General features: G+C 47.9%; 1 protein-coding gene across 1 annotated transcript in view; it reads right to left on the reverse strand.

Annotated features, from left to right (window-relative positions):
- LTBP2 (latent transforming growth factor beta binding protein 2) overlaps window positions 1-25,319 on the reverse strand; it is a 1,878,832-nt gene that overhangs the window by 507,828 nt on the left and 1,345,685 nt on the right. The window contains exon 17 of the mRNA XM_085626762.1: window positions 14,765-14,887. Within this exon, the coding sequence (XP_085482888.1) occupies window positions 14,765-14,887 (123 nt within the window). The remainder of the gene's footprint in view (window positions 1-14,764; window positions 14,888-25,319) is intronic.

Genomic DNA, 25,319 nt, shown 5'->3' on the forward strand with positions numbered 1-25,319 from the left:
GAACTCAGAGATCGGCTTTTCTCGTACTTCCGCAGTGCAGCAATTATCCAAGAGATTAAGGTCGGGGCTCCTGGAAATATTTAACAAGTCGGATATTTCATGGCCATTTAACGAAGGGGTGCTACTATACAACAGTAACCCCGATGGGGTGGCACCCCCTGAAGCTTTAAACTGCTCCAAAGACTCCACTTTAGCTGGGCTTACGTAGCGTCCCCAAAGTTCCAGGTCATTAGATAGTGCAGACAAGTCACCCCCCGGCCTATCATTCATAGGTGACTGAGGGATCGGTGGTATATGCACTGGATCACCTACGGTCATCATTTTCCCCTCAGTGGAGTCCCGTAAGGGAGACCCCCCTACCATTGATTGTGGGGCCCCATGCTGTACCAGAGGCGGTTGGGGGTCTATGATGGCTGGTGAATGAAATTCCAGAGCTTTAGTATCTGATCTTTCTGGCGTAACAAGTTTGGATTTTTTTAGACCAGCTAGATCCCAAAGTTCAGATAGTTGGCATTGACCTTTCAACGGTGGGTTATTCACTGATTTGTTTCTTGTGCGGGTGGTAGTTAATTTTCGGCCAGGTTTTTCTCCCACTACCCTTCCTGAGCGTAGGGTTTTAGACATTTTCCACACTATTTTCCACAGTAATAGACTTAATCAAAAAAATGTAAATAAGTAAAACTGGTAAAAATCTGGAGTGACGTCAGTCCCTGACCGGCCAAGTAAGTCCGAGATACAGTATAGCTATAACAGTACACAAATCATTCACAAACCTACGAAAGTGGACACAAGTTCAATGTGGCAGTAAGAAAATGTAAATGACCGGGCCCAGCCCAGCCTACCTCGGTCACTGAGGGCCCGCCCTTTGCCCGGGCTTAGCCCGGCGTCGCCCGCGCGCGTCCCGCGATGCGCGGTCTTCCAGCGATAATGAAGGCAGGTGAGGGGGGCGTGGCGGCGAGATGTAGCTGGCCCCGCTGACTTGTGGGCAATGTGGTTTTCCTCACAGTCGTGCCGCCGGCTGCCTCACCCAGCGAGTGTTTCCCGCGGAGCGGGAAACGCGAGCAGTAAATCCCTATGCGCTGCCAGATAGCGCTTGCAGGATACAGGCGCTTAGAGTTCTTTCCAGAGCGTTGTTTCTTCACACCAGCAATGAACACGCTTTCAGACCGCACAGCAGCACTTGGAAAGATGCTTGTCAATGCACAAACTCTGCCAGTAATCAGTTCTCAATTCTCAGAGGGGTGCCCTGGGCACAGACCGCCCCCACCTCGTCCTCACTCGCGTTAGCTGTTATGTGGAGTGATGCACTGTGGGTATAGTAGTCCTCCCGGTGGGTGCACGTCGAGGTGACTTCCTGCAATGTGGTCACTTGTTCATCGCATCAACACTGCAGCGTTTTCCGCTAGGGAGGTTAGTTTGGTTTGTATTTGTGCCAGGAGGATACTTGGGTTAGGGAAATGGACAGGAGATGGATAAAGGGTATATAAAAAATAGGAGGAGTTTTCAAAACGGTCTCTGGTCTTATCAGCAGGCAAAGGTCTTCACATCTGAAATTTTAACCTGCAGAGCAGGCCGCTCTGTCCCAGCTGACAGTTGTGGTTTTGTGGTTTTGAGGAGACGGGCTCCTGCGGCTTTCTGGGTGGGGTGGCACTTGCCACAGGGAAGGGGTCGGCGAGGGGCGGCGCGGCCTCCGCCTCGGTATCGCGCCGCCCTTAAGCCCGGGGCTGTTTAATGGCGGGCCGCTACCCGGAAGGGCACGTTCTCCCTCTGCCCTGCGATCCGCCAGGGTACCCCGCCGCTATCACTCTATGTGCCACTCCTCCTCGGCTCCGCGGTAGCTGTCTCCTCTTGCTCTCCTCCTCCCTTCTGTTTTCGTGTTTGACCAAACAGGTCCAAGCGAGGTCCGGGCAGCTCTTCCACAACCGCGACCCTCGCAGGTTTTTCCTCCGCTCTACCCCGCCGCTCCTCTGCTCACCTCGTGTCGCTCCTCTCGGTTGCAGGGAGACCGGGAGCTGACAGTAACGGCAACGGCAGCGGTGGTGGCAGGGAATCGCACCGCACAGGCACCAGCGGTCCGGCAGTCTGCTGGCTCGTCGACTCCGCAGCAATGTCTGCTTGGATTGGCTCCTCGTACCTTAACATGCCAACATTTCTCAGATCCACTATCTTTCACCCTAGCATTCCATCCCTTTCTCATTATATCCAGCAGCTCCTACATTCCCTGGCCGAAGACAAGTACATCACGCTATTTCTTTACTGTGATACCATCACCCTCAATCTCACACACTACTTCATTGTCATCATCACATGGGTTGGATTGATCTCCCTCATCCACCTGCAGCAGTCTGAACAAAGTGTCTGCAACGCTATTCTCCAACCCTGGTAGGTATTTAACTTCAAAATCATATTTGAGTATGGCAACAACCCATTTAGAGATCCTACTGGACACAGCATGAATTCCTCTAAAAAAAAAAAAAAAAAAAAAAAAAATCACAAAAGGGTTTGTGGTCTCTTTGCACCTCAAAGCTACTACCCCACTAAAGATTCTTTAACTTCTTCACAGTACAATGGACCACTAATGCCTCCCTCTCAATGACCGAGTAATGTAACTCTGCCTCCTTGAGACCTCTGGAGAGAGATAAAAATAATTTTCTCAGAGTCACGACCTCTGAGCTGCAGTACGGCTCTCCAACCCTTCATACTAGCACTATGGTTAACACAAATTTGCTTTTAGGGTCAAAAGTTCTCAACCTTGGAGCCTTACTCAACCTTACCTTTACCTCCTTAAACTCCACCTCGCAAGCATCATTCTAAACAAACTCGGCCTCTATGCGAAGCAGGACCCTCATGTGAACACCAATCTCCACAAACCCCTCCAAAAACGTATTGTAATATTATGCCATTTCAAGGAATTTCATTAACTCCTTCTTATTGTAAGGGGACTTTAACTTCTGTATGGCATCAACGAGATCTTCCTTCGGCATTAAACTTGTCCAATCTACCAAACCCCTGCTTAACCTTCCCATCAGGCTCACCATCTATTTATTTTATTTATTTATAAAGTTTTATATAGCGCGAACATGACCCACGGGGTATCAGAACGCTTTACAGTACACTGTTATCCCACAATTATACATACAATCGTTTTTTTTCTCCAAAAACCAGCACATCATTCTGATAGATTCTTATGCCTTCAAGGCCCTTCAAAATGTTCTCCAGAGTCCTTTGTAACACTGAGACTGCTGAAACAAAGCGAAAAGGTAGCCTGGCATAGAGGAATGTTCCAAAGGGCGTCACAAACGCTGTGAGATCTCTGTAAGTTTCATCAAGCCAAATCTGGTGAGATCTCTGTAAGTTTCATCAAGCCAAATTTGGTGATACGGTTTATGGTGGAAAATACCTTGGCCCCCTGCAACAGCATCAGCATATCTGAAATTGTTTGCAACCAATACCTGTCTACCACTACATGCTTATTAAGCTCTCTTAAGTCCACACAACAGCTGCAAACTCCCGTTAGCCTTCCTGTTAACCACACCTGGAGCTAACCACTGTGTCCCTTTCACCTCCTCAATAACGCCAACATGTTTAAGCTTTTGTTAATCTGCCTTAATCTTGCTACACACATCCACTGGTACATTCCGAACTTTCCCACAGACAGGATTGACCCATCCATTAAACATATGTGGTGCACATAGTGTTGGGAGACAACCAAGTTTACTCTGAAAGACCCCAGGAAAACTTGCCTCCAAATCTCGTACAAATGCTTCACTGGAATCACCCCATACAGCCAACTCCTTCACATCAAAGTCTTCTTTCAGCCTGATGGTAGGACAACTATTGGGATCCAGTATTACCCCTAAGTGTCTTTGGTGGAACCAGCTGGGTATACTGTCCCCCTTTTGTGATATATAGATCCTAGCATTAGCATTCCTGCCCTTGTACTCAACCAGAACCCAAAAGTATCCATACAGCTTAATGGGTCCCCCCCCCCCCCCGTAGGCACACAGTTTTATGTCAGGCCGAAAACACTTTTATTTTGCCCTTGAGTTGTTTAGAAACAATGGTGATCTTGGCCCTGGAATCAAACAAAACCTTTGGCCCTTCACTTTCCACAATCATTTCATCCAACGGGCTGCTACTCTCATTGCCATTCACTTGCAAGACAATTTCCCCACATTCAAAGTCTGCGTCATTATCACTGGTGCAACAACACTTTTCTTTGACTTCACACACCTTACTTTTGAAAGCATTTCCTCTACAAATATTGGCAAAATGCCCTTTCTTTTTACAATTTTTGCGAGTTGCTTTGCATACCAAACATTCTCCATCTTTAGCCATGTGATTGGATTTTCCACAGCGAAAGCACTTTCCAAGGAATGTACACTTCCTTTCCACTCTGTTGTCTGTATCTTTCTTTTTCTCTTGAGTTTTCTGGGTGTATTTAACCACATGAACCATATCTCATTTTCTCTCTTCTGTCGTAATGACTTCAACACACTTAATGAAATGTTCTATCTTCTTAGAAATTAAAAGAACTTCATCCAAGGACTGTTCATCCTTCTGCCACAGTTCCTCCCTCACCCTCTTAATATTGCAGCCTATCATAAATTGGGCCCTTATTCTTTCTTCTAACAAAGAACCAAACTTACAGGATGAGGTCAATTTCCTAAAACTGTGACATAGTTCTCCACCATCTCCCCCTCCCTGTGGCCAAAATGGAAACGTTCCAGGATGGTGCTATGCTTTGACAAATAATGCCCATCTAACTTCGCAGCACAAGCTTCATACTCATTCAAATCTCCGAAAACAATGTCCGGAAGGTTACTAAAAATCTCTTGCCCTTCAGGGCCCAAGCAATGCAGAAGCAACCAGTTTTCCTTTCGCAGCTTAAAGACACCCCACAGACCTTGGCATAGGTTTCAAAGACTTTGCCACATTTCTGCCATTTGATAGACAGTGTCGCTATCAAAAATGGTGATGCTGTTTTGTTCTACATGCTATGCACCTGAAGCACACAAAGATGTATACAATGCATTGATAGCAGTGCACAGTACCTCCCACAAATGAGCCTTGGGCCCAAAAAAGCTGCAAAGAAAGGTTAATATCACCCAAACAAACAGTCCCCTCACAAAACACCTGGAGAGCACAGAATAACTAAAAGCGCAAGTCAGTAAAAGAAATGACCCCACAATAATAATCCAGTGAACAGTGTGCGTGTCACTGATAAAGGAAGAAACAACGACAAGCTAGCAAATACAGTTAAAATGTATGTGTCACTGATTCAAAGTAGTATGCCTCTCACCGTACACCGCAGGTTTTCTTGACAGCTGCAAAGTGTGGGTGTCACTGAATAATGAAGGAGCAGAAACAGACAGACTCTCAAAGCACAGGTGTGCATGTCTCTGATTGAGCAGAGACACACAGACTCTCGAAACACAAGTGTGCATGCCACTGATTGATTGCAGCAGTGTAAACACACGACTGCCTGGGGATTTCTTTTCACAGAGTACTTACACGGAAGTGTGTGTGTCACTGACTGACCATGGCAGTGTAGACACACATTGGACCAAGCCATGTCCCAATCCAAAATGCCCCCCATGGTACATAATGAGCGTAAAGACATGGAGCTGTTGGACGCAGCTGCCGATGTGAAGCCTCACAGCGTAGGAGAGCAGATGACAGAAAAGTTCCAAAGATGGTGCCATCGGCCGCAGAGCTCCCCATGAGGAACATGGCTGCAGAACCATGGCAGCCTCCCGTGGCACGGGAAGCTACACGATGAACCCAGTGAAGGGGAGTCTTGAGGTAGACTCACACTTCAATGCCGGCTCGAGCAGAAAGCATGTATGTGCATACAACCACCGGGGAGCGCGTGGAAGTCAAAGGCCTCTTTTACAAAAATACAACTAAATGTACTCACAGCAATACACAGAGCTATCCAGCATTAGACCCTGCACAACACACCTAATCCAACACTGCCAGGGGTGCCTGGAAAGTAGATGTGCCCAAAATATATCCAAGGCAAACCAGTACACTTGAAATCACAAACAGCTTGAGACCAACCCACAGGCAGCCAAAGTCCCCTGCCTGTGTAAATCAACCTTAACTCGATCACAACCATTCTCTTGTATTCCTAGGTATATCCAGTGGGGAGCTGGTTGAGCACACTGTAGCTAAAAAGTTCCAGTTGGTGATCCTGGGCACATGAGGTGTTGAGGCCTTTAAAATGAAGCCTTCTTCATATGTGAGATTTCATATCCCATCCTCGTTGTCAGTGTGACAAGTAGGCCTTTGTACATAACTCCAGGAGACAGATAGGTAGTTTCAAATGCAGGTTTATTCTTCATAATGAGCCCCATCCATCCTCATCAACTGCTGCCTGTCTTAGCTCTGCACCCAGTCCTTCTACATTCCAGATGACCTCATGCCATTCCACTACCATGGCTACCCACAAGTAACAGGTTCTAATATATGCAAGTAACTTTAGATATCACACCATCTATACTTCTAACTCCGGTACTAATCTGTCTTTTTCATTCTGCCCACCCATTCCTGCTTCTGTAAATATCATTTGTAGGCTATCATGTTTTACGCTTAGACCTATAATAACTGATAAAACCCCACTGGAAGGGAACAGCTTTATCAGTGTAAACATATAAACACCTGCACGACCACAAACTAAAATGTCACTCAAAGAAAAAAAAAAAGTAAGAGAGAATCGAGCCTGTTATACTGCTGCTGCTCAGCCTGAATGCTTGTGAATGGAATGTTCGTGTGTGTGAGTGTCAGTTGGAGATGGGCTGAGCAGCAGTGAGGCTGCTCCTGGTGGGGCTCTCCCCTATGTAACTCCTTACTTCAATAAACCTACATGGAAAACTACCTGGATTGGACCTTCCTCATTTTACCACATTTTGGCTCATTTTACTACAGAGCCATTTTTATTTCTTTCTGAAGTGGCTAACAGAGTGTGACTTTGTTATACAAGGCAGCAGCAAGAAAGACTAGTCAACGGTTATTCTGCTTGAGTTCTGTTTTTTAGGGATGTCATTCACATACTGTTTCTTCTTTCTTTTGTGTCCCTCCAGTTTTGGGCTTGGATTAAAGGTACATGGTTTAGAAGAAAGGTTTAGATATAATCAAATTACTTTATACACTGTACAGAATCTGTGAATATTAAAATTATATTTCACCTTTTGGCAGTGTTGAACAAGTTACTTACCTTCGGTAACGATGTATCTGTAAGAAACATTAGTTAGTTAGATTCCTCACCTTAGAATATCCCCAGGCGTCAGACTTGATCCGGAAGATTTTTCGTCAGCAATACCCCTTGCGCGTCGCTAGGCGTCGTCTGCGGCTCCGCGTCCGTCGTCGGCGTCGTGCGCCGGGATGACGTCGTCGGAGTACTTAGACGCCGCCCTCGCGCGCTGACGTCAGTTCTTGTACATAGCCTTCCGCGCCAGGAACGCAGAGCCATGCAAAGACCGACACTGGTGCCAAAAATAAAATCTAGGGCCCTGAAAAGGATAGCCTTAACCCTAGATGTCAGTTCGCAGACCGGGGAGGATGGGAGGGTCGGTGAGGAATCTAACTAACTAATGTTTCTTACAGATACATCGTTACCGAAGGTAAGTAACTTGTTCATCTGAAAGAAACACGTTAGTTAGATTCCTCACCTTAGAATAGATACCCAAGCAATACCATCCCCGGTGGTGGGTCTGCGAACCAAGATCACACCAGAAAGTCCTGGAGGACAGAACGGCCAAAGAAGCCATCCCTCCGGACTTGGCTGTCAAGGCAATAATGCCTGGCAAACGTGTGTAGCGAAGCCCACGTCGCCGCCTGACAGATGTCCTGCAAAGGGACTCCCCGTCCCAAGGCAGTAGTTGCCGCCGTGGCCCGAGTAGAATGGGCGCGCAGCCCAACAGGAGGGTCCTTTTTAGCCAAGGAATAGCAAATTTTTATACACAAAACGACCCACCGAGAGATGGTCCGTTTGTGCACAGCTTTCCCCTTCTTAGCGCCCACGTACCCAACAAAAAGCTGGTCGTCCACCCGGAACTGTTTTGTGCGGTCCAGATAAAAGGAGAGCGCACGTTTTCGGTCCAGACGGTGGAGCCTCTCTTCCTCTTTGGAAGGATGCGGAGGCGGAAAGAAGGTGGGCAAGGTGACAGATTGCCCAAGGTGAAATGGAGTCACCACTTTAGGAAGAAAGGAGGGACGAGGCCGAAGGACAACCTTGTCCGGATGAACAGATAGAAAAGGAGGCTTTGAAGATAAAGCCTGGAGCTCACTCACCCGCCTAGCCGAGGTGATGGCTACCAGAAAAGCAGTCTTAAGAGTCAGAAGACGAAGAGGACAATTGTGAAGAGGCTCGAAGGGAGCGCACATCAGGAATGTCAATACCAGATTCAAGTCCCACTGAGGCATTACAAAAGGGACAGGAGGGAACGTGTGTGTAATGCCTTTGAGAAAGCGTGTAACCACAGGGGACTTGAAAAGAGAAGGCTGATCAGGAAGCCGCAAGAAGGCGGAGATGGCAGCAAGATAACCTTTCAGGGTGCCCAGGGCAGAGCCCTGCCGGGCCAGAGAAAGAAGGAAGAGGAGAACCTCAGAAAGAGGGGCGGAAAGGGGATCCACAGCCTTTGCTGTGCACCATGCCACAAATTTGTTCCACCGGCAGGCGTATACCGACTTTGTGGAGGGACGCCTGGCTGCCAGAATGATATCACAGACTTCAGGAGGCAAGTCAAATGGCATCAACTGCCGCCGCTCAATCTCCACGCATGGAGGTGGAGGCTGGACAGGTTCGGGTGGAGGACCGTCCCCTGCTGCTGCGACAGAAGATCCTCCCGAAGGGGCAGACGTATCGGGGGATCGGTCAACAGACTGAGTAGCTCGGGATACCAGTATCTTCGTGCCCAATCCGGAGCCACCAAGATGACTTGGGCCCGGTCGTGCCTGATCTTCTTCAGCACTCTGGGCAGAAGTGGTATAGGCGGAAAGGCGTACAACAGACCGCAACTCCACTCGTGACGAAAAGCGTCGCCGAGCGAGTGCCGCCTTGGAAATTCCAACGCGCAGAACTGCTGACATTGCGCGTTCTCTTCGGTGGCGAATAGATCTAACCAAGGCTCTCCCCACTGCTGAAAGAGACCTTGCGCCACTTCGGAGTTCAGACGCCATTCGTGATCCATCATGCACCGGCGGCTGAGTTCGTCTGCTCTGGCGTTCAGAGAGCCCGCCAGATGTTGAACCACTAGGGTGACGCCCTGGTGTTCCAGCCACGTCCAGAGGCGCAGAGCCTCCTGACAAAGGGTCCACGACCCCACCCCGCCCTGTTTGTTGCAATACCACATGGCGGTGGTGTCGTCCGTGAACACCTGCACGACACTTCCCCTGACAGAGGGAAGGAAGGCTTTCAGTGCAAGCCGGATCGCTCTCAACTCCAACAGGTTGATGTGGAGACGAGACTCCGCCGGAGACCAGAGGCCTCTGATCTCCGCCTCTCCCATATGGCCACCCCAACCCAGGAGGGACGCATCCGTCACTACGACATGCTCCGGTTGGGGAAGGGAGAGGCTCTTGCCCTTGACCCACTCGCGGTCCGTGAGCCACCACTGCAACTGCTGTGCAGTGCCCTCCGAGATCAAGACATGGTCGGACAGGTTGCCGTGATGCTGGGCCCACTGAAACTTCAGGTCCCACTGCAGAGCCCGCATGCGCCGCCTGGCGTGATGCACTAGTAGGATGCAGGAGGCCATCAGCCCCAGAAGCCGCAACACTAGCCTGACCGAAACCCGGGATAGAGGCCGAAAGATGGGAATCAGGGCCTGTATATCCCGGACCCGCTGTTCCGGTGGATGGACCCGGAACAGCGCCGAATCGAGAACCGCTCCGATGAAGAGGAGCTTCTGAGAGGGACTCAGGTGTGACTTCGGCACGTTGATGGAAAACCCCAGCAAATGCAGGAGATCCGCCGTAGTCTGGAGGTGGGAGACGACTGCCTGGGGCGAGCCCGCCTTCAACAACCAGTCGTCGAGATAGGGGAAGACTGAAACCCCTGATCTGCGCAGATGAGCTGCGACCACCGCCAACACTTTCGTGAACACCCGAGGGGCACTGGTGAGGCCGAAGGGGAGCACGGTAAACTGAAAGTGCTCTTGGCCCACCGTGAACCGCAGGTAACGCCGGTGGGCCGGCAGGACGGGGATATGAAAATATGCGTCCTGCAAGTCCAACGCTACCATCCAGTCTCCAGGGTCTAGGGCAGCTAAAACCTGAGCCAACGTTAGCATCTTGAACCTGTCCTTTCGGAGGAAGGCATTGACGTTCCGGAGGTCCAAGATAGGGCGTAGGCCCCCCTTGCCCTTCTTGGGAACCAGAAAGTAGTGGGAATAACAACCACGACCTACTTCTGGACTCGGAACGCGCTCGACGGCCCCCTTGGCCAAGAGAGCCGAAACTTCCTCGCGGAGAAGATTCAAATGATCCCCCGAGATACGGTGGTGCTGCGGTGGCATGGCTGGAGGGGTCGTCTCGAAGGGGAGGGAGTAGCCCCTTCGGACGATTTGCAGCACCCACCTGTCCGATGTTATGGACCGCCAGTGGAGCAGGTGATGGCGAACTCTGCCGCCCACTGGCGTGGTATGGGCCTGAAAGCTCGGACTAGGAGGGCTTTGAGGCGGATGCTGCCGGGGTGGAAGTGGGCTGACCACGTCGGCCTCCATTTCCGCCACGGCGGAAGCCACGTCCGCGACCGCGCGCAGGTTGGTTCTGCGGCTGGTGGCTGTGCAGACGTGAGGAGGCGCCCCTTCCTTGGCCACGAAAGGGGCGAAAAGCGGAGGTGTGCGCCCGCGGAGCCGAGAGGCCCAAGGACTTGGCCGTAGCCCGGGAGTCCTTAAAGCGGTTCAGCGCACTGTCCGCCTTCTCACCAAACAGGCGAGTGCCATCAAAGGGCATGTCCATGAGGGTGGTCTGGACATCCCCGGAAAATGACGTGGACCGCATCCAGGCGTGGCGGCGGAGCGCCACCGTGGTTGAAATCGCCCGACCCAGCGAGTCCGTGGTGTCAAGCCCACATCGTATGGCGTGCCGTGCTGCATCCCTCCCATCGGCCAAAGCCTGGGTAAGACGCGTCCGGCCCTCCTCCGGACACAGGGGCAGCACGTCCTCCACCGTATCCCACAGGGAATGGGAATAACGGTCCAAGAGACAGGCGGTATTTAAGGACCGCAGGCCCAAACTAAGGGACGAGAACAGTTTCTTGCCAAACTGCTCGAGTCTCTTGGAATCCCGGTCCGGCGGAGCGGTCGGGAAGGAGGATTGGGAGGTAGAGGCCTGGATAACCAGACTCTCGGGGGTGGGGTGTTGGGACAGGAAACTGGGGTCGCCCGGAGCAGGGCGGTGGCGCCTGGCAACATTCCTATCCACAGGAGGAACTGTGGAGGGCTTGGACCAGGTGCCCTGCAGAACGTCAGTGAGGGCCTCGTTGAACGGCAGCAGAGGCTCAGTGGAGCTTGCTGAGGTTTGAAGCACCTCAGTGAGGATGTTAGTCCTCACAGCCACGGCAGGCAACTCGAGCCCAAGGGCCTCGGCCGCCTTGCGCAGCACCACAGAAAATGCTGCACCCTCCTCTGAAGCCACGGTCGGAGGAGAAGTGAATCCAGTGTCTGGCGAGGTGTCCAGCCCACTGGCCTCCCCCAGTTCATCTGCCCAGTCCTGAGAAAGCTGTGACTGAACAGCCATAGGGTCCTCGAACCCCTCCCAGTCGCCCCCTTCTTCCGATTCCTGATAAACAGGAGGAATGATCGGAACCGGACTGTAGAGATGGTAGGACTCAAGCGGCGTCGGATGCGGCGTCGGTCGACGCCGCTGCGGCGCCGGGTCCAGATGAGGGCTAAACTGGGGTGTCGGCGCCAAAGGCGTCGGCGGCGCCGGAGGTGTAGACGTGTGCGCCGGCGGCGCCGGTGACGGCGTCGGTGGTTCAGGCGTCGGCGCCGGTGGAGTGACTAGGTCAACCGGCGTCGACTGGGGCCCAGGCATGGGCCCCGCGGGGACCTGCGGCGTCGAGACCGGAGTCGTCGACGGCGCCGGGGCCGGAGCCGCCGGCAGGCAAGATCGCCCAGTCAAGTCCGCGGGGCCCGAAGGCGCGCCAGCGGGCGTCGACGGCGGGGCCAGGCTCCTCATGGCCGAGAGGAAGGCACTGATCTCCGCCGGCGCCGCGTCAGTCCCAGGGACCGGAAGGTATGGGGGCGGACGCGGCACCTGCGGCTCCGCCGGAGCCGCGGGGGTGGAACCACCCTGACCCTCGGCCGAGTAGCGCGACCGGCGAGGGGAGTCCGAAGAGCGGTGTCGCCTCTTGGACTTCTTTGAGCGTTTGGACTTACCCGACGACTTGGAGCCGGACGATCGATGGCGTCGGCTAGGGCTCCGCGAGCGATCCTTGGACCTCCTCCTGGACCGGGATCGCGCACGACGCGGAGCCGAGTGGCGAAGCTCGAGAAGCTTGCGGGACCGCTCCCGCCTAGCCTTCGAAGTCAGGGCCTGGCAGTCGTTGCACGACTCCGCGTCGTGGTCGGGGCCTAAGCAGTAGAGGCACCGGCGGTGGTGATCGGTCACCGACATCAGTCGATGGCAATCCTCGCAAGCCTTGAACCCAGGCATCCTACCGGCACCAGATGTCGACAGACAAGGATCAAAAATGATCAAAAAGATTTAGTCAAAAAAGACTAAAAGGGGTAGCTCTCCCGGATCTGCGCTTACTGGCGCGGAAAAAAGAAGAACTGACGTCAGCGCGCGAGGGCGGCGTCTAAGTACTCCGACGACGTCATCCCGGCGCACGACGCCGACGACGGACGCGGAGCCGCAGACGACGCCTAGCGACGCGCAAGGGGTATTGCTGACAAAAAATCTTCCGGATCCAGTCTGACGCCTGGGGATATTCTAAGGTGAGGAATCTAACTAACGTGTTTCTTTCAGATTCATTCTTTCACTGATCGGTGAAACGGCTGGTTCATATGAACCTGGGCAAATATGTACTATCACATTTACCCATGGATGCAGAATTAGTAAACCCTTTGATACATAAGTTCCCTTGTCTTACAAGTCAGTACTGATAGCAGGTAGCCTGCCAAACACTACAGTCTTTAACCATTCAAAGCATGATATAGTGACAGATAACTATGAAAAGGGTGCTGTTACCTTGCACATGGTATGGTAGTGAAAACATAACACATGACTTTCCAAATACTAACGCAATTTATAGCTCTAAGGCGAGATGTAGCCTAACAGCTAGGGCGGTCGATCTAAAATCTGAAGAACCTGGTACGAGTCTCAGCAATGACACTCAATATCCTGTGATTCGGGGCAAATCACTTAATCTCCCCGTGCCTACCAAGAATGAATGTGCCATTGTGTAAGCAACTGTTGCTCATGTAAAGTGCTCTGATACCCGATACCTTTTGGTCAAGTTTGCTCTATATAAAACTTTGGGAAAAAATAAAATAAAAAACAAGGCGTCCCATTGTCATGTGTGATGATTGAATAAACACTGATAAGCACTGATTTCAAATGGATTGGAAAACATCACTGACATTCACATAAAATAGACACCAAAACCAGGACACCATAATTATTTGGCTGTACTTGCATGGTTGTACTTGTGGTGCTGCACTGATCTTTTAAACTGTATATTTACATCTGTAAAGTACTCTGATGCATTTTGTCCTGGTTGTCATTCAAGAAATTTGGTAAATGAATATTTCAAAGGAAAAGCCTTTGTTACAGTCATTACATGAGTTGCCTGCGTTATAAGCAGCCCCTAGGATGCCTATTACACTTACTTCCCAATATTACCCATCCGACAAACAGTTCTAACAGTGCATGTTCTCCACAAAGCGCTCACAGTACCTAACGTACACAGTGCCTGTCTCACAGACAGAACCTCGGGAATCTCAAAGGACAGAGGATTTATGAACTATCTTGGATATCAACAGAGGTCTCAGGGTTGCACAACTCTTGGACCGTACTATTCTAGTTTAGATGCCAGCAGGACTTGGAATGTATAAAAACTGTAACACCATAAACCTGTCGTCGGTCATCACAGGAACCTTGAAATCTCATGGAATGTGGAACAACTTAAATGTAACATGCCTCAAAAGAAAATTGAGAACTTGTTGTTTAACTTCAGAAACACTTTTCTTGGGTTTACGTTAGCTAGCTGCAGTTTCCCTATCTACATGGACCCTCATGAGACAGAATGTAGGCAGCATTTATTTCAGCATTCACCGGAGGCATTGATTATTGCCATTGTGGCACCAGTCGGCGAGATGCCAGAGGTCGCTGCTGAAACTGACGCTTTAATGAAAGGATTTAGTGGGATGCACTGGGTAAGAAAGCAATGTTTACATCCACTAAAAGAAATATTGGAATGTCGTGAATTTAGAAAACAAGATGAGATAGTACTGAAAACTTTTAATGATATCAACTTTGCCTTCTCACTTGAGGAAACCGCTTTAAATCCTTTCACTAGAGCTGAACCTTACCTCCTACTGCCTGGACACTACATTTTATTCTTTCAACTCTCACTACATGGGAACCTTTTTTTCAACTCCAACACACCCATTTACATCCTTTCACCAGGAGTGAACATTGTTTCCTAAAGCCTGGTCACTCCACTATTTTCCCTCTCTTTAGCCCACAGAGTCACAGCACTCCAAGCCCCTTTATTACAGATTACTCTAATCTGTTTCAACTTTGTACTCACCTTGGCAGCTCTTGCCGTCGGCTGAGGCCTCATATCCATTAAAGCAGGAGCACTGATAGGACCCATCCATGTTTATACACTGTCCGTGAATGCAGAACCCAACTTTAGAGCACTCGTCTTCATCTGAAGGACAAAAGGGGTGTGTTACTATAAGGTATTTATTACATTGCGGGTAATATAATTCCTCAAGATGCTGGCTTTATGAAGTAAACAGGCTCGATGAGATAACTCACCTCGAGCATTTAAAAGGAATCACACCCAATACTCATCAATGATCTAACACAGGTTAAAAGGAATTTTATCGAACTCTCATAACTGGCTTCAAAGACCTCTACAGTATCTTACTCAATCACTGGCATTAATTCTAAGTATATTTCACTGCCATCAATATCAAGACATTCTCACTAAATTTCCATGAGAGCCCTCCTGCAGCTTCAATGACTCTGACCGTATGAACTGTGATCAAGTCCCGCTAAATCCACCATCACTGGCCTCATATTCTTAAATCACATTTCTTCCTATCCCAAATAGTAGTCCCATACACTTCAACGGAGTCACTATTGTTCATACATTTCAGGCCTCAAACGCATCTGCAAAGTATTACTTTGCTCTAATTACTCACCTTCTACACCTCAGTCGGCACAGAAAGATCACACTTTATATGCTAATGATTCTGTAGCACACTGAAATATTAAGGCCATATAGGACAGATCATAAATGTATGTGGTTCTGCACCATGGGACAAACAGACAGCAATTATTCAGCATAGTACATGTACACAGGGTTCATAGCACATTACAAATACACTGGGATCCAGGGGAAAAGACACATACAAGCACCATAAAGCCCAAACCTTGGGCTACTTGATGCCATCCTCCTCTTGAAAAGAAAGGACTAAACAAGAGTGAGGAAATAATACCATGCAGAGTTCATGGTGAGAGGAGTCTTTGTACGTGCCAGAGTATCCTGTGGGCAGAGTTATATTGGTCTGGTTCAGGTTGAACAGTTTTTTATTGAGTGCCATGGAGATTAAAGAAGCAGGTAGTAGAAAGTAAATTATCATATTGCTGTCTGTTTACCCTGTTCATTCACTATACTGGAACATATGCCAGCAGGGTTGCAAATCTAGGGTGTGCAAGATCCATGAGTTAGTTCCACGTTATATTATCACTTTTCAAAAATCTAATTTCAAAACATATTTTACAATAACATTGCTTTCCTACAAAGTTTATTATTTTTCCCAAAACATCTTTTCATAAATCTCAACCTTTCCTTAACACTTTTATTTATTTTTTATCTTTAAATGAATATCGATTTCTGTTTTCATATCTATTTCTTATATCTATGCACATACACACACATATACACACATGTAATGTATACCTAATGTGTGTGTGTGTGTGTGTATATATATATATATACACATGTAGAAAGCAGGTTCCCCAACAATCCATCAAATCTTGGAAACGGGTACAGACCACAACACGCCTTGAACGTAAAGTGCAAGATAGTTTATTCCGTGTCAAATGGCATGACGCATTTCGGCCGCGTTGCCACGGCCTTGATGTGTATATATATATATATACAGGCGCGGTGCGTCCATAGGGGCGTGGGGGCGTAGCCCCCCCGCCCGCGCCCGCAGCTCCCTCCTAGCTCCCTCTGTGAATGGCAGTCAGCATGACGTCGGACCGTGGGCGGTCCGGCGTCATGTTGACTGACATCATTGTCAGAGGCATTTGGGAAAGTCAGCACAAGTGCGCATGAGTGGGCATGGAGCTTAATTTTTACTCCGTGCCCAGTCATGCGTACTTGTATTTTTGCTGTCTTGCGCATGCCCATTAGGAGCCCCTCGGTCTCCTAATGGGCAGGCGGCGGGCGAGGAGTAGGCGGTGCCGTCAGCCAATCCTGGCGCTGCTGCAGCGCCAGGATTGGCTGAGGGCCGGGTTGCAGTCACTTGCGTCACGTCACGTGGACGTGGTGTTTTGGACCGTTTGAAGGGGCAGAGAGAGGCGCCAAACGCGGACCAGGAGAAGAGGCGGTCAGGTAAGTGTTTTTTAATTTTTAATAATACATGAAGTGCAGCTTTTACTCTTTTTTCTGCTCGAATCCTTTTTCAATATTAGTGAATATTTTTCTCTGACCATGAGATGCCGGGTGGCCTCTGGGTATAGTTTATTTTCTTGAAAATGTTTGTTCAGTGCCCTACGGGTCTTACTAATCAGCGAGAATGCCGGAAAGCATCTTGGGGTGAAATGAATTTTTTGCTAATCAGTTTTGTTAAGTAATGATGCCATCTTCATTGGGCGCCGTGAGTGACAGAGTCAATCCCGTGCCCTTTGTACCTGCTTGTCAGGAAGCTGCACCCAGCCACGCGGGGCTGGAAGGGAGCGCTCCCAGGCATTGTTCCCTGACATAAGGAGTGAGGGAAAGTATTTACATTATTACTAGCGGAGTTTAGCGGGTCAGACGCAAATAAACTGTGGAGGGTTACATTGAGAGTATAATTTTGAAGACAAGGGGGCTGCTCAGGAGAGGTCGCTATTGCAGCAGGCAGCAACAGAGAACGCTGCTATGGCAGTTTGTCGGGTACAGTGTTATTGTACTGTGTTCTGCTTGCTGCCTATGAGTTGTCTGGTGATGTGCTTTTACAGTGTATTGCAGGGTGCTGTGTGGTTTATTTCATGATTCTTCGATTCCTATGTATGGCAGGGTGCTCTACTTGTGGGTTATTTTATGATGCATCTGGAGTTTATCATTCTTGTGCTTGCTGTCTGTTTGTTCTTTTATGATGTACCTGTACATTGTCATAGCAGAGAGCTCTGTTTACTGGCTTTCTTATGATTTGTCTATGATGTACCTGTGCACTGTGCATTGCTAGCGTGTAAGTTCTTTTGTAATACAGTTATTTACTTTAGTTGGAGGGTCCTCTGGTCGCGCGTTATTTTATGACGCATGGGGGCGGCTGGTGACATTTGTAAATGGCGGGATATGTACTTAGCTGGGATCAGAGTTGGGAAGGTCTAATTTTGATTGCAAGTGTTTTGAAGAAAATCCATGGAGGGGAAGGGGTGTTTTGGTCCTAGTTTGAGAGTGCGTTTTGACGCGACTTTGTTACGGGGCACTTTTACGCCCCGCCATTTTCAAATGTCACCAGCCGCCCCTGTATATATATTCATGTACTGAAATTCCCTGCTCACGCCGCCGCGTTCCAACTATTGCCCGCACTCCAGGTAAGTCCATCTTACATGGAGTGCGGGCAATACTTGCAGCGCAGCGGCGTGAGCAAGGAATTTCAGTATGTTCGATGGGTCCTTCGCCTGTCTGCCCTTCATGGACCTTGAGAGATGGATGTGATCGGATCAAAGCAGGAATATATGTGTGTGTGTGTATATATATATATATATATATATATATATATATATATATATATATATATATATATATATATATATATATATATATATCTCACTAAAAAAACAAAGGTTACAGGGACATTCTAGTTAGGCTCAGGTTTCATGCGTACAAAACCAGTGACATTCAGCAGTTATAGTTAGCTGAGCTAACTATAGATCGCGCCCCCGCAATGAACTGCTTATGACCTCATATATTACATCACTCATCACATGGTCAGTGACAACAACATAAACCGTGCATTGCGGATGCAGCAGTTCTAGTTAGCTCAGTTAATTATAACTGCTTAATTTCATTGGTTTTGTATGAGTGAAACTTGAGCCTAATTATAACGTCCCTGTAACTTATGTTTTTTTCAGTGAATTTCTAGGGTTTTTGAATGCTAATTTGTAACCATAATGGTTTTTTAACTAGTAGCTGTTGCGTTTGCAGAGTGGTGGAAAAAGGGGGTAGGCCCTCCGACCAGCTCTCAGCAATCCCGCTGTCTGGGGCTTATTGGAGGTAACAGAGGGGTTCCTAGCCCTCAAGGACCCTCAGCATCCAGGGGACTTCATTCCCCAGCCAGGGTGAGCCAGGAGGTACGTTTGTAGAGTGGTGGAGAAAGTCGGTGTGGCCTCCGACCACCTCTCAGCAATCTCGCTGTTTGGGACTTACTGGAGGTAACAGGAAGGGTTTCAGGCCCCTAAGGACCCTCCGGAGATAAGGGGACTTCATCCACCAACCAGTAGTGCAACAGTTATTTTATAACTTAAAGGGAGGGAGGCGAATTCAGCCCCGAGGATCCCAGCCGGCCTCTAATGTGGGTGCCATGGCCCCACCTAGGACACCCACTTAGCAATGTTGGGGACCACCAGGGAGCCTCAAGCCCCCGCAGTCCCTGACAGCTCCCAGCCTCCTGCGGGAGCCGGCATTGCTTTGACACGGAGGGAGCTGCTAACATGCAGCTCCCTCTGTGTCAAAGCAATTGTGCTCTGCTTTGAGCAAGCGAGAGCAAAATGCTATCGCTTGCTCAAAGCAGAGCACAGTGTGCTATGGCTTAGCAGGAGCCGTAAAACTCCCACCAAACCATAGCAAACTGTTATGTCCTGGGGTGGACACCCCGGGACATGGCAGGAGCCGGCCCTGGGGGGTGACAGTCCCAAGGGCCATCTTTGGCTCCAGGAGGGGGGCTGTGCTGCCCCTCTCCTTTTTTTAGAATTTGCCCCAGGAAGGTGGTGGTCCCGGAGCAAGGGGTCCGCAACAGACCCCCTCTATTATATTATTTGAGCCCTGAGGAGGTGGCAGTCCCCTGGGCTGTGGGTGGGCCTCGTTGGCCCCCCCGTATTTCAAGTTGAGTCCTAAGAAGGGTGCCAACACTTCCAGGTTGAAGTGTTGGCACCAATCCAACTTTAGTAGGATCTGCAAGTCCTCTGCCAGCACTCTCACCCCCAGATATCTATATTTTTTAAACTTAAAAATCATTGAAACTACTGAGCAGATTTACAACAAATCAGAAAAAGCACACTTTCTGGACCAACATCTAGCTCTCTGCCAAATTTGGTGTAATTCCGTTCAGCGGTTGGGGTTGTAGTCGTGTTAAAAAAAAGGGAAACACCCATAGACATAACATGGGGAAAACAAGTTTTGGGCCCCCATTTTTTCTCAGCCCCCGCTTGACGGATTACCCCCGAACCTTCACATTTTTGAAAATTTGAGGAAGATTCATCAAGAGGCGCCGAAGTTATTGGCAAAAAAAAAAAACGCTTTTCCTGTGGAAACTTTGATCCTAACTATAACTAACTACCTATATATATATATATATATATTACATACTGGTGAGCTACTGGCGACCGCTATAAACTCTCTCACTTTGATACTGGAGTAGGTTATAAAGCAGACCTAGGCACATATAACTGCCTTTTTAGGTTTTTTGATACACTCGCTTGCAACTACTTAAACACACTGCTGGGACCAGTCCTCATAATGCACCGGTCCTCACGCACACACACACACACTTGGTTTTGTTTGTCACGGAAATCGATTATATATATATAAATAAATATATATATATATATATATATAGATAGATAGATAGATATATAACTACCTACATATATATAAATATATATATATATTATCTACTGGCGGTCGCCAGTAGATAGTTATAGTCAGGACCGTGTTTCCATAGGAAATCTGAAAATTCTATTTTGAATAACCTTGGCGAGGGTTGACGAATCCTCGTGAAATTTTCAAAACTAATGGGGTGCTCCGCTCAGCTCCTACCCTGAAAGTCTCGGGGTGATTCGTCAAGCGGGGGCTGAGAAAAAAGGGGGGTCCCAAAACGCGTTTTCCCCATACATTTTCCCATAGGACCTTTAGTCGAAGGTACAGCCCGAACGGCTGAACAGAATTACTTGAAATTTGGCAAAGAGGTAGTCCTTAGGTCAGGGATGTGCCTTTTGCATATATGGAGTCAATCTGTTCAGTAGTTCCTGAGAAAATTGCAGTTAAAAGTACATAAATATCTATAGGCGCGCACGGTGGCGCACCTTAACGTGCGCGAGCGTAATTCTGATTGGTGGTTATATGTCAGTCAACGTTCGAATCGGTCGAAATCAGGAAGTGTCGGCCACCATTTTGTGTGTTTTGTGCCTGACAGTGAAAAAGAAAGGTGGAGAACGTGAAAAGGGGGCAGGGTAGAGTGTTCCTGACCTCCCTGAAGGACCCCGAAGGGTGAAAAAAACATTTTATTTTTTTTCAAAAAATCGCAGGGTGCGCGCACGGCTTGCGCACGGTGCACGCACGGTGAAAAACCTTAAAAAAGAAAATATATATATATAAAAAATATAATAAAACATACATAACTTAGCATTTAAAAAACCTTACAAATTCACTTAAAAAACCATAGGTTTCACACACGTTATAGTTCGGAATTAGCATTTAAAAAATCTTGAAAATTCACTTAAAAAACCATAGGTTTCGCACATGTTAGCTGGACATTTCACTCGTAAAAAACCAATGAAATTCCCCCGTTATAGTTAGTTCAGATAACTATAACTCGCGCGCCCGCAATCCACTGCTGTGGATGCTGTGTATCCTATATGTGGAAAGATTTGTATTTTATTAGATCAAACAAAAGAGTTGATTGTACAACAGACATGTATTCACGTATTTGAAGGTGCTCTCATATTTGATAATGAAGAAAATGGTGGATCCGTGAATTAAAATATTTGCCTAAGATCACATAATTTGAAACCTGTTTAAGAGTCAAGAGCATTACAGGTAGGGTGAGTACAATATTTTAGTCAATAGACCTTCAGGTCTAGTAACATTTATATCATTTTTTGTAGCCTGACAAAGCGGGAAGCAGGCGCACCTTTAATGAAACAGGTTTCTCAGGACTGCCTGTCCCACTGCTGCATCAGCTTCTGCGTTCACATCTAGGAAATAATGCTATGTGAATGTATGCCTGTTCCTCCAGGTGGCTGCACTGCAAATGTCTTTCAAAGGCACCCCAGCATAGAGTGCTGCAGTGAAGTCATGCCCCAGGTGGAATGTGCCTTCACTCTTCCCTGGACAGGGCGCTTGGCTTTGGCTTGACAGAAAGCAATACATATAGCACACCAGGCCATCCTCTGTTTGGACAGGGCTTGACCTTTTCATAGTTGACCAAGTGGTCTGATGTGTGTATGTCCTTTGTTTTGTCTATATGGAATCTGAGACATCTATGCAGGTCCAGAGAATGTAATGATCTTTCTGCTGTTGAGGATGGATTGGAAAAGAAGGATCTAAGAATGAGAGGCTCATTCAAATGGAAGACAGTAGGCATTTCAGGAATGAATTTAGGATTATTTATGAGTTTCACCGTGTCCTTAGTGAGAAAAGGCTCTCTGGTGAAAAATGCCTGAATCTCTCCCACTCTTCTAGCGGATGTCAGAGCCAGGTGCAGTGCTGTTTTCCATTATACAAATTTTAAGTCTGCTCTATGTATAGCCTCAAAAGGAGGCAACATCAGCTGGCCGAGGACTGTATTAAGCTCCCATGGAACTGGAGGATGTCAAAGAGGTGGAAATATTCTGAAGAGCCCTTTCATAAACTGTTTAATGATCCTTTGAGAAAACAGAGTATTTATTGAGTTTTGTATAGCGTGAACTTGACCTGAGGGTGCTTTACTGGATTAGCACAGCAGCAATTACAGTAGTTACATAAAAGCAAATAGTAAAAAGCATAGTAAAAGTGTAAGAAGAGGTATACGATAGACAGCAGGATATATGAACGATGTAGCAGCATTTACACGAGTTGCATATAAAGTAACAGCACATACTAACAGTATAAAAGAAAGTATACGATTGACAGTAGGATATGTGAGAGATATAGGAGCAATTGCGCGAGTTACATAGAAAAGAAATACGTTGCAGCTGTATAAACATAAGTATACGGTTTTCAGTCCGATATGCACACTCTATAGCTCTGAGGTAGATTATGGTAGGGAGTTTCGAAAATAGGAAGAGTAGAATTTGAGGGTGCACTGAGGCCTGCTAACCAGCCTTCAGCGCAGTGCCCTGACCCAAAAATATGTATGTTGCACTGGCTATGCCCAACTGACATAGGCTAACGTAACTGTAAGTCTCTAGTATATTGTATCCAGGGTATCCTTGGCATGTAAGTTAGTCATCCCAGGAATTGCAGCACTGGTTGCACCACCCTGGGTGTGAGGCAGGTAAACTGAGTTTCCCAGTCCACCGCTGTAGAATGGAAGAGCAGTTTCAATCCAATGTCAGAGCCAAACCTCTGTGAAATGTGTAAGTCACCCCTATGGCAGGTCTACTGAGCCCTATGGCAGGGTGCAACATATTTCACAGGCAGAACATGTATTTTACATGTCTGGCAGTAAAAATACGAACGTGTTGTTTTTACTGTAGAAAGGTTTGGTCCGTCCATTGGCGAATACAGGGTGACACGCTGACCCCTGAGCTGTGCTAACTCCTGAACAGTGCGAACAAATGTTGATACTGCAAGTCTATTCTAAGGTATCAAACTACTCATTTCATTAGGTCCAACTTGATTCTTAAGTCGAAAGGTATAGTTTCTTACCTGTAACTCCAGTTCTCTCGTAGGGGTATTTCCATGATAGTCATAAGCGTAGAATAGTCTCGCCCACCTACGGAGGGACCTGTGAGCACTTTTTCCAGTATATATTCTTAGGTGCTGAAGTTCACCTTTTTTCAGGAAGGCCTTGAAAAGTCACTTAAGAAAGTCATAATGCAGCCTAAGGGATTAGGCTACAGTGGACAAAATTCTTCATCTTGAAGGGGCAAAATGGGAACATCCAAGAAAATATGCACCTAATGCATAAATAACTTTGCAAGGTCACAGTAAAAAATCCTTCACAAACACTTTTGCTATGAGAGAGAGATGAAGAAGTAGAGGGCAATGTAGCCCATAGGCTGCCATTATGAGCAAGGAAAAAGGAGACTGTTCCATTAAGAACTGTGTGACCTCCAATATTCCATCATGCTCAGCCAGAGTCAGTTACCTCAGTACTTTTCGAAGGCTGTACTAGCTGAATAATAGCCGAGAACGAAAGTGTTTACTTCACCGGGGAGGAGGAGGTGTTGCTTATGACAATCATGGAAATATCCATACAAGAGAACTGGAGTTACAGGTTAGAAACTATACCTTCTCCCCTAGTAGGGGATTTCCATGCATAGTCATAAGCGTAGAACAGAGTAGCAAGCACATCACCCCTGAAGGGGTGGAGTAGACAGAAACAAACGTTAGCTAAGTGGCTATGCAAAGAGATTTCTGAGGGACGCCTGTCCCATTTAAGCATCTGCTCTAGCATCTGTATCAAGGCAGTAGTGCCTAGTGAATGTTTGGACTGATCTCCATGAAGCCGTTTTGCAGGTGTCTGCCAATGGAAGATTTCTCATCACAGCAGTCATTGCTGTCTTGCCTCTAGTGGAATGTGCTTTGGATTTATCAGTCAGAGATTGATTAGCTAGCTGAACAGCATAGGAGGCAAGAGACAATCCACCTGGAAAGTGACTGTCTGGAGGTAGCCAGACCTGTGCAAACTGGCCATAATTGATGAACAACTGTTGTGATTAGCGAATAGATTTGTTTTTTTATCTAGGTAGAACTTTAACACACTCTTTACATCCAGAGTGAAGGGCTCTCTCTGCTGGGGAAGATGAATTTTGAAAGAAAGTGGGTAAATAGATGGTTTGATTTATTTGAAAATCTGAGACGACTTTAGGTAGGAGTCTGGAATGGGTCCGTAACACTACTCCCACTAGTGCTGGGTCTCCTTAAGCCAGCCATGGAATTGTTCCTCACACCAGCTGTAGCAAAATCGGCACCCTCAAGGCTCAAAAAGAAATGTCGCCCTCTGGAGTAAGATCTGCTTTTTTTGCATGCAGACCATCCACTGGACTCCGTAGTGATTTTAGCTGCCCGCAAATCTCACGCCACATCCCCGTCTGCCACGTCTTCTCTAGATATGGAGAGTAAAAGGTTGGACTCCTAGGGTCGCAAGGTCTGCAATTCAGCGGCTACATCCATGAAGGCAGCCAGCGCAACAACCCTTCTTGGGCAATACAATTGAACCGTGTGGGATTCCAGCCTTCACTTTGCGGATCACCTTCCCAAGGAACACCAGAAGGATTTTCTGGAAATCATCCAGGAAGGAGCCATGGTCTCTAACCAGATCATCAGTGCAGAGGTGGACACCTCCATTCTGGCCGCTCACAGTTACTGCCATGGGATCTCTTTATGCAGACATGCAAGGGTCCTTCTGACAATAATGAAGCCTGATGCTCAGCTGCATATTCAGAACTTGCCCTTTTCAGGTTCCACTCTGTTCAGCTCGCATGCCAATGACAAAATGGCAAGAATGAAGACGGGGATGGATACCTTGAAAGCCGTAGGGCTTGTGAAATCGAAAGACCAGCGCCGCTCTTACGAGCCCTACCAACGCCCGTTGGCTTAGGTCTTATGTCTGATGGAAGCACACGGTAAACTAAGAAGAAGTTGCTTTCAAGAAGCAATAGTTTCTCTGTTTTAGTATTTCTTCTACTTTGATTCACTTATATACTGATTCGGAAACTTCTAATGCAGCGAGAAAGACTTCTAAGCAAATGAGTCTGGGCAGAACGCCTTGCTG

The sequence above is a fragment of the Triturus cristatus genome, chromosome 9 (assembly GCF_964204655.1).
Source record: "Triturus cristatus chromosome 9, aTriCri1.1, whole genome shotgun sequence".
Taxonomy (NCBI): Eukaryota; Metazoa; Chordata; class Amphibia; order Caudata; family Salamandridae; genus Triturus; species Triturus cristatus.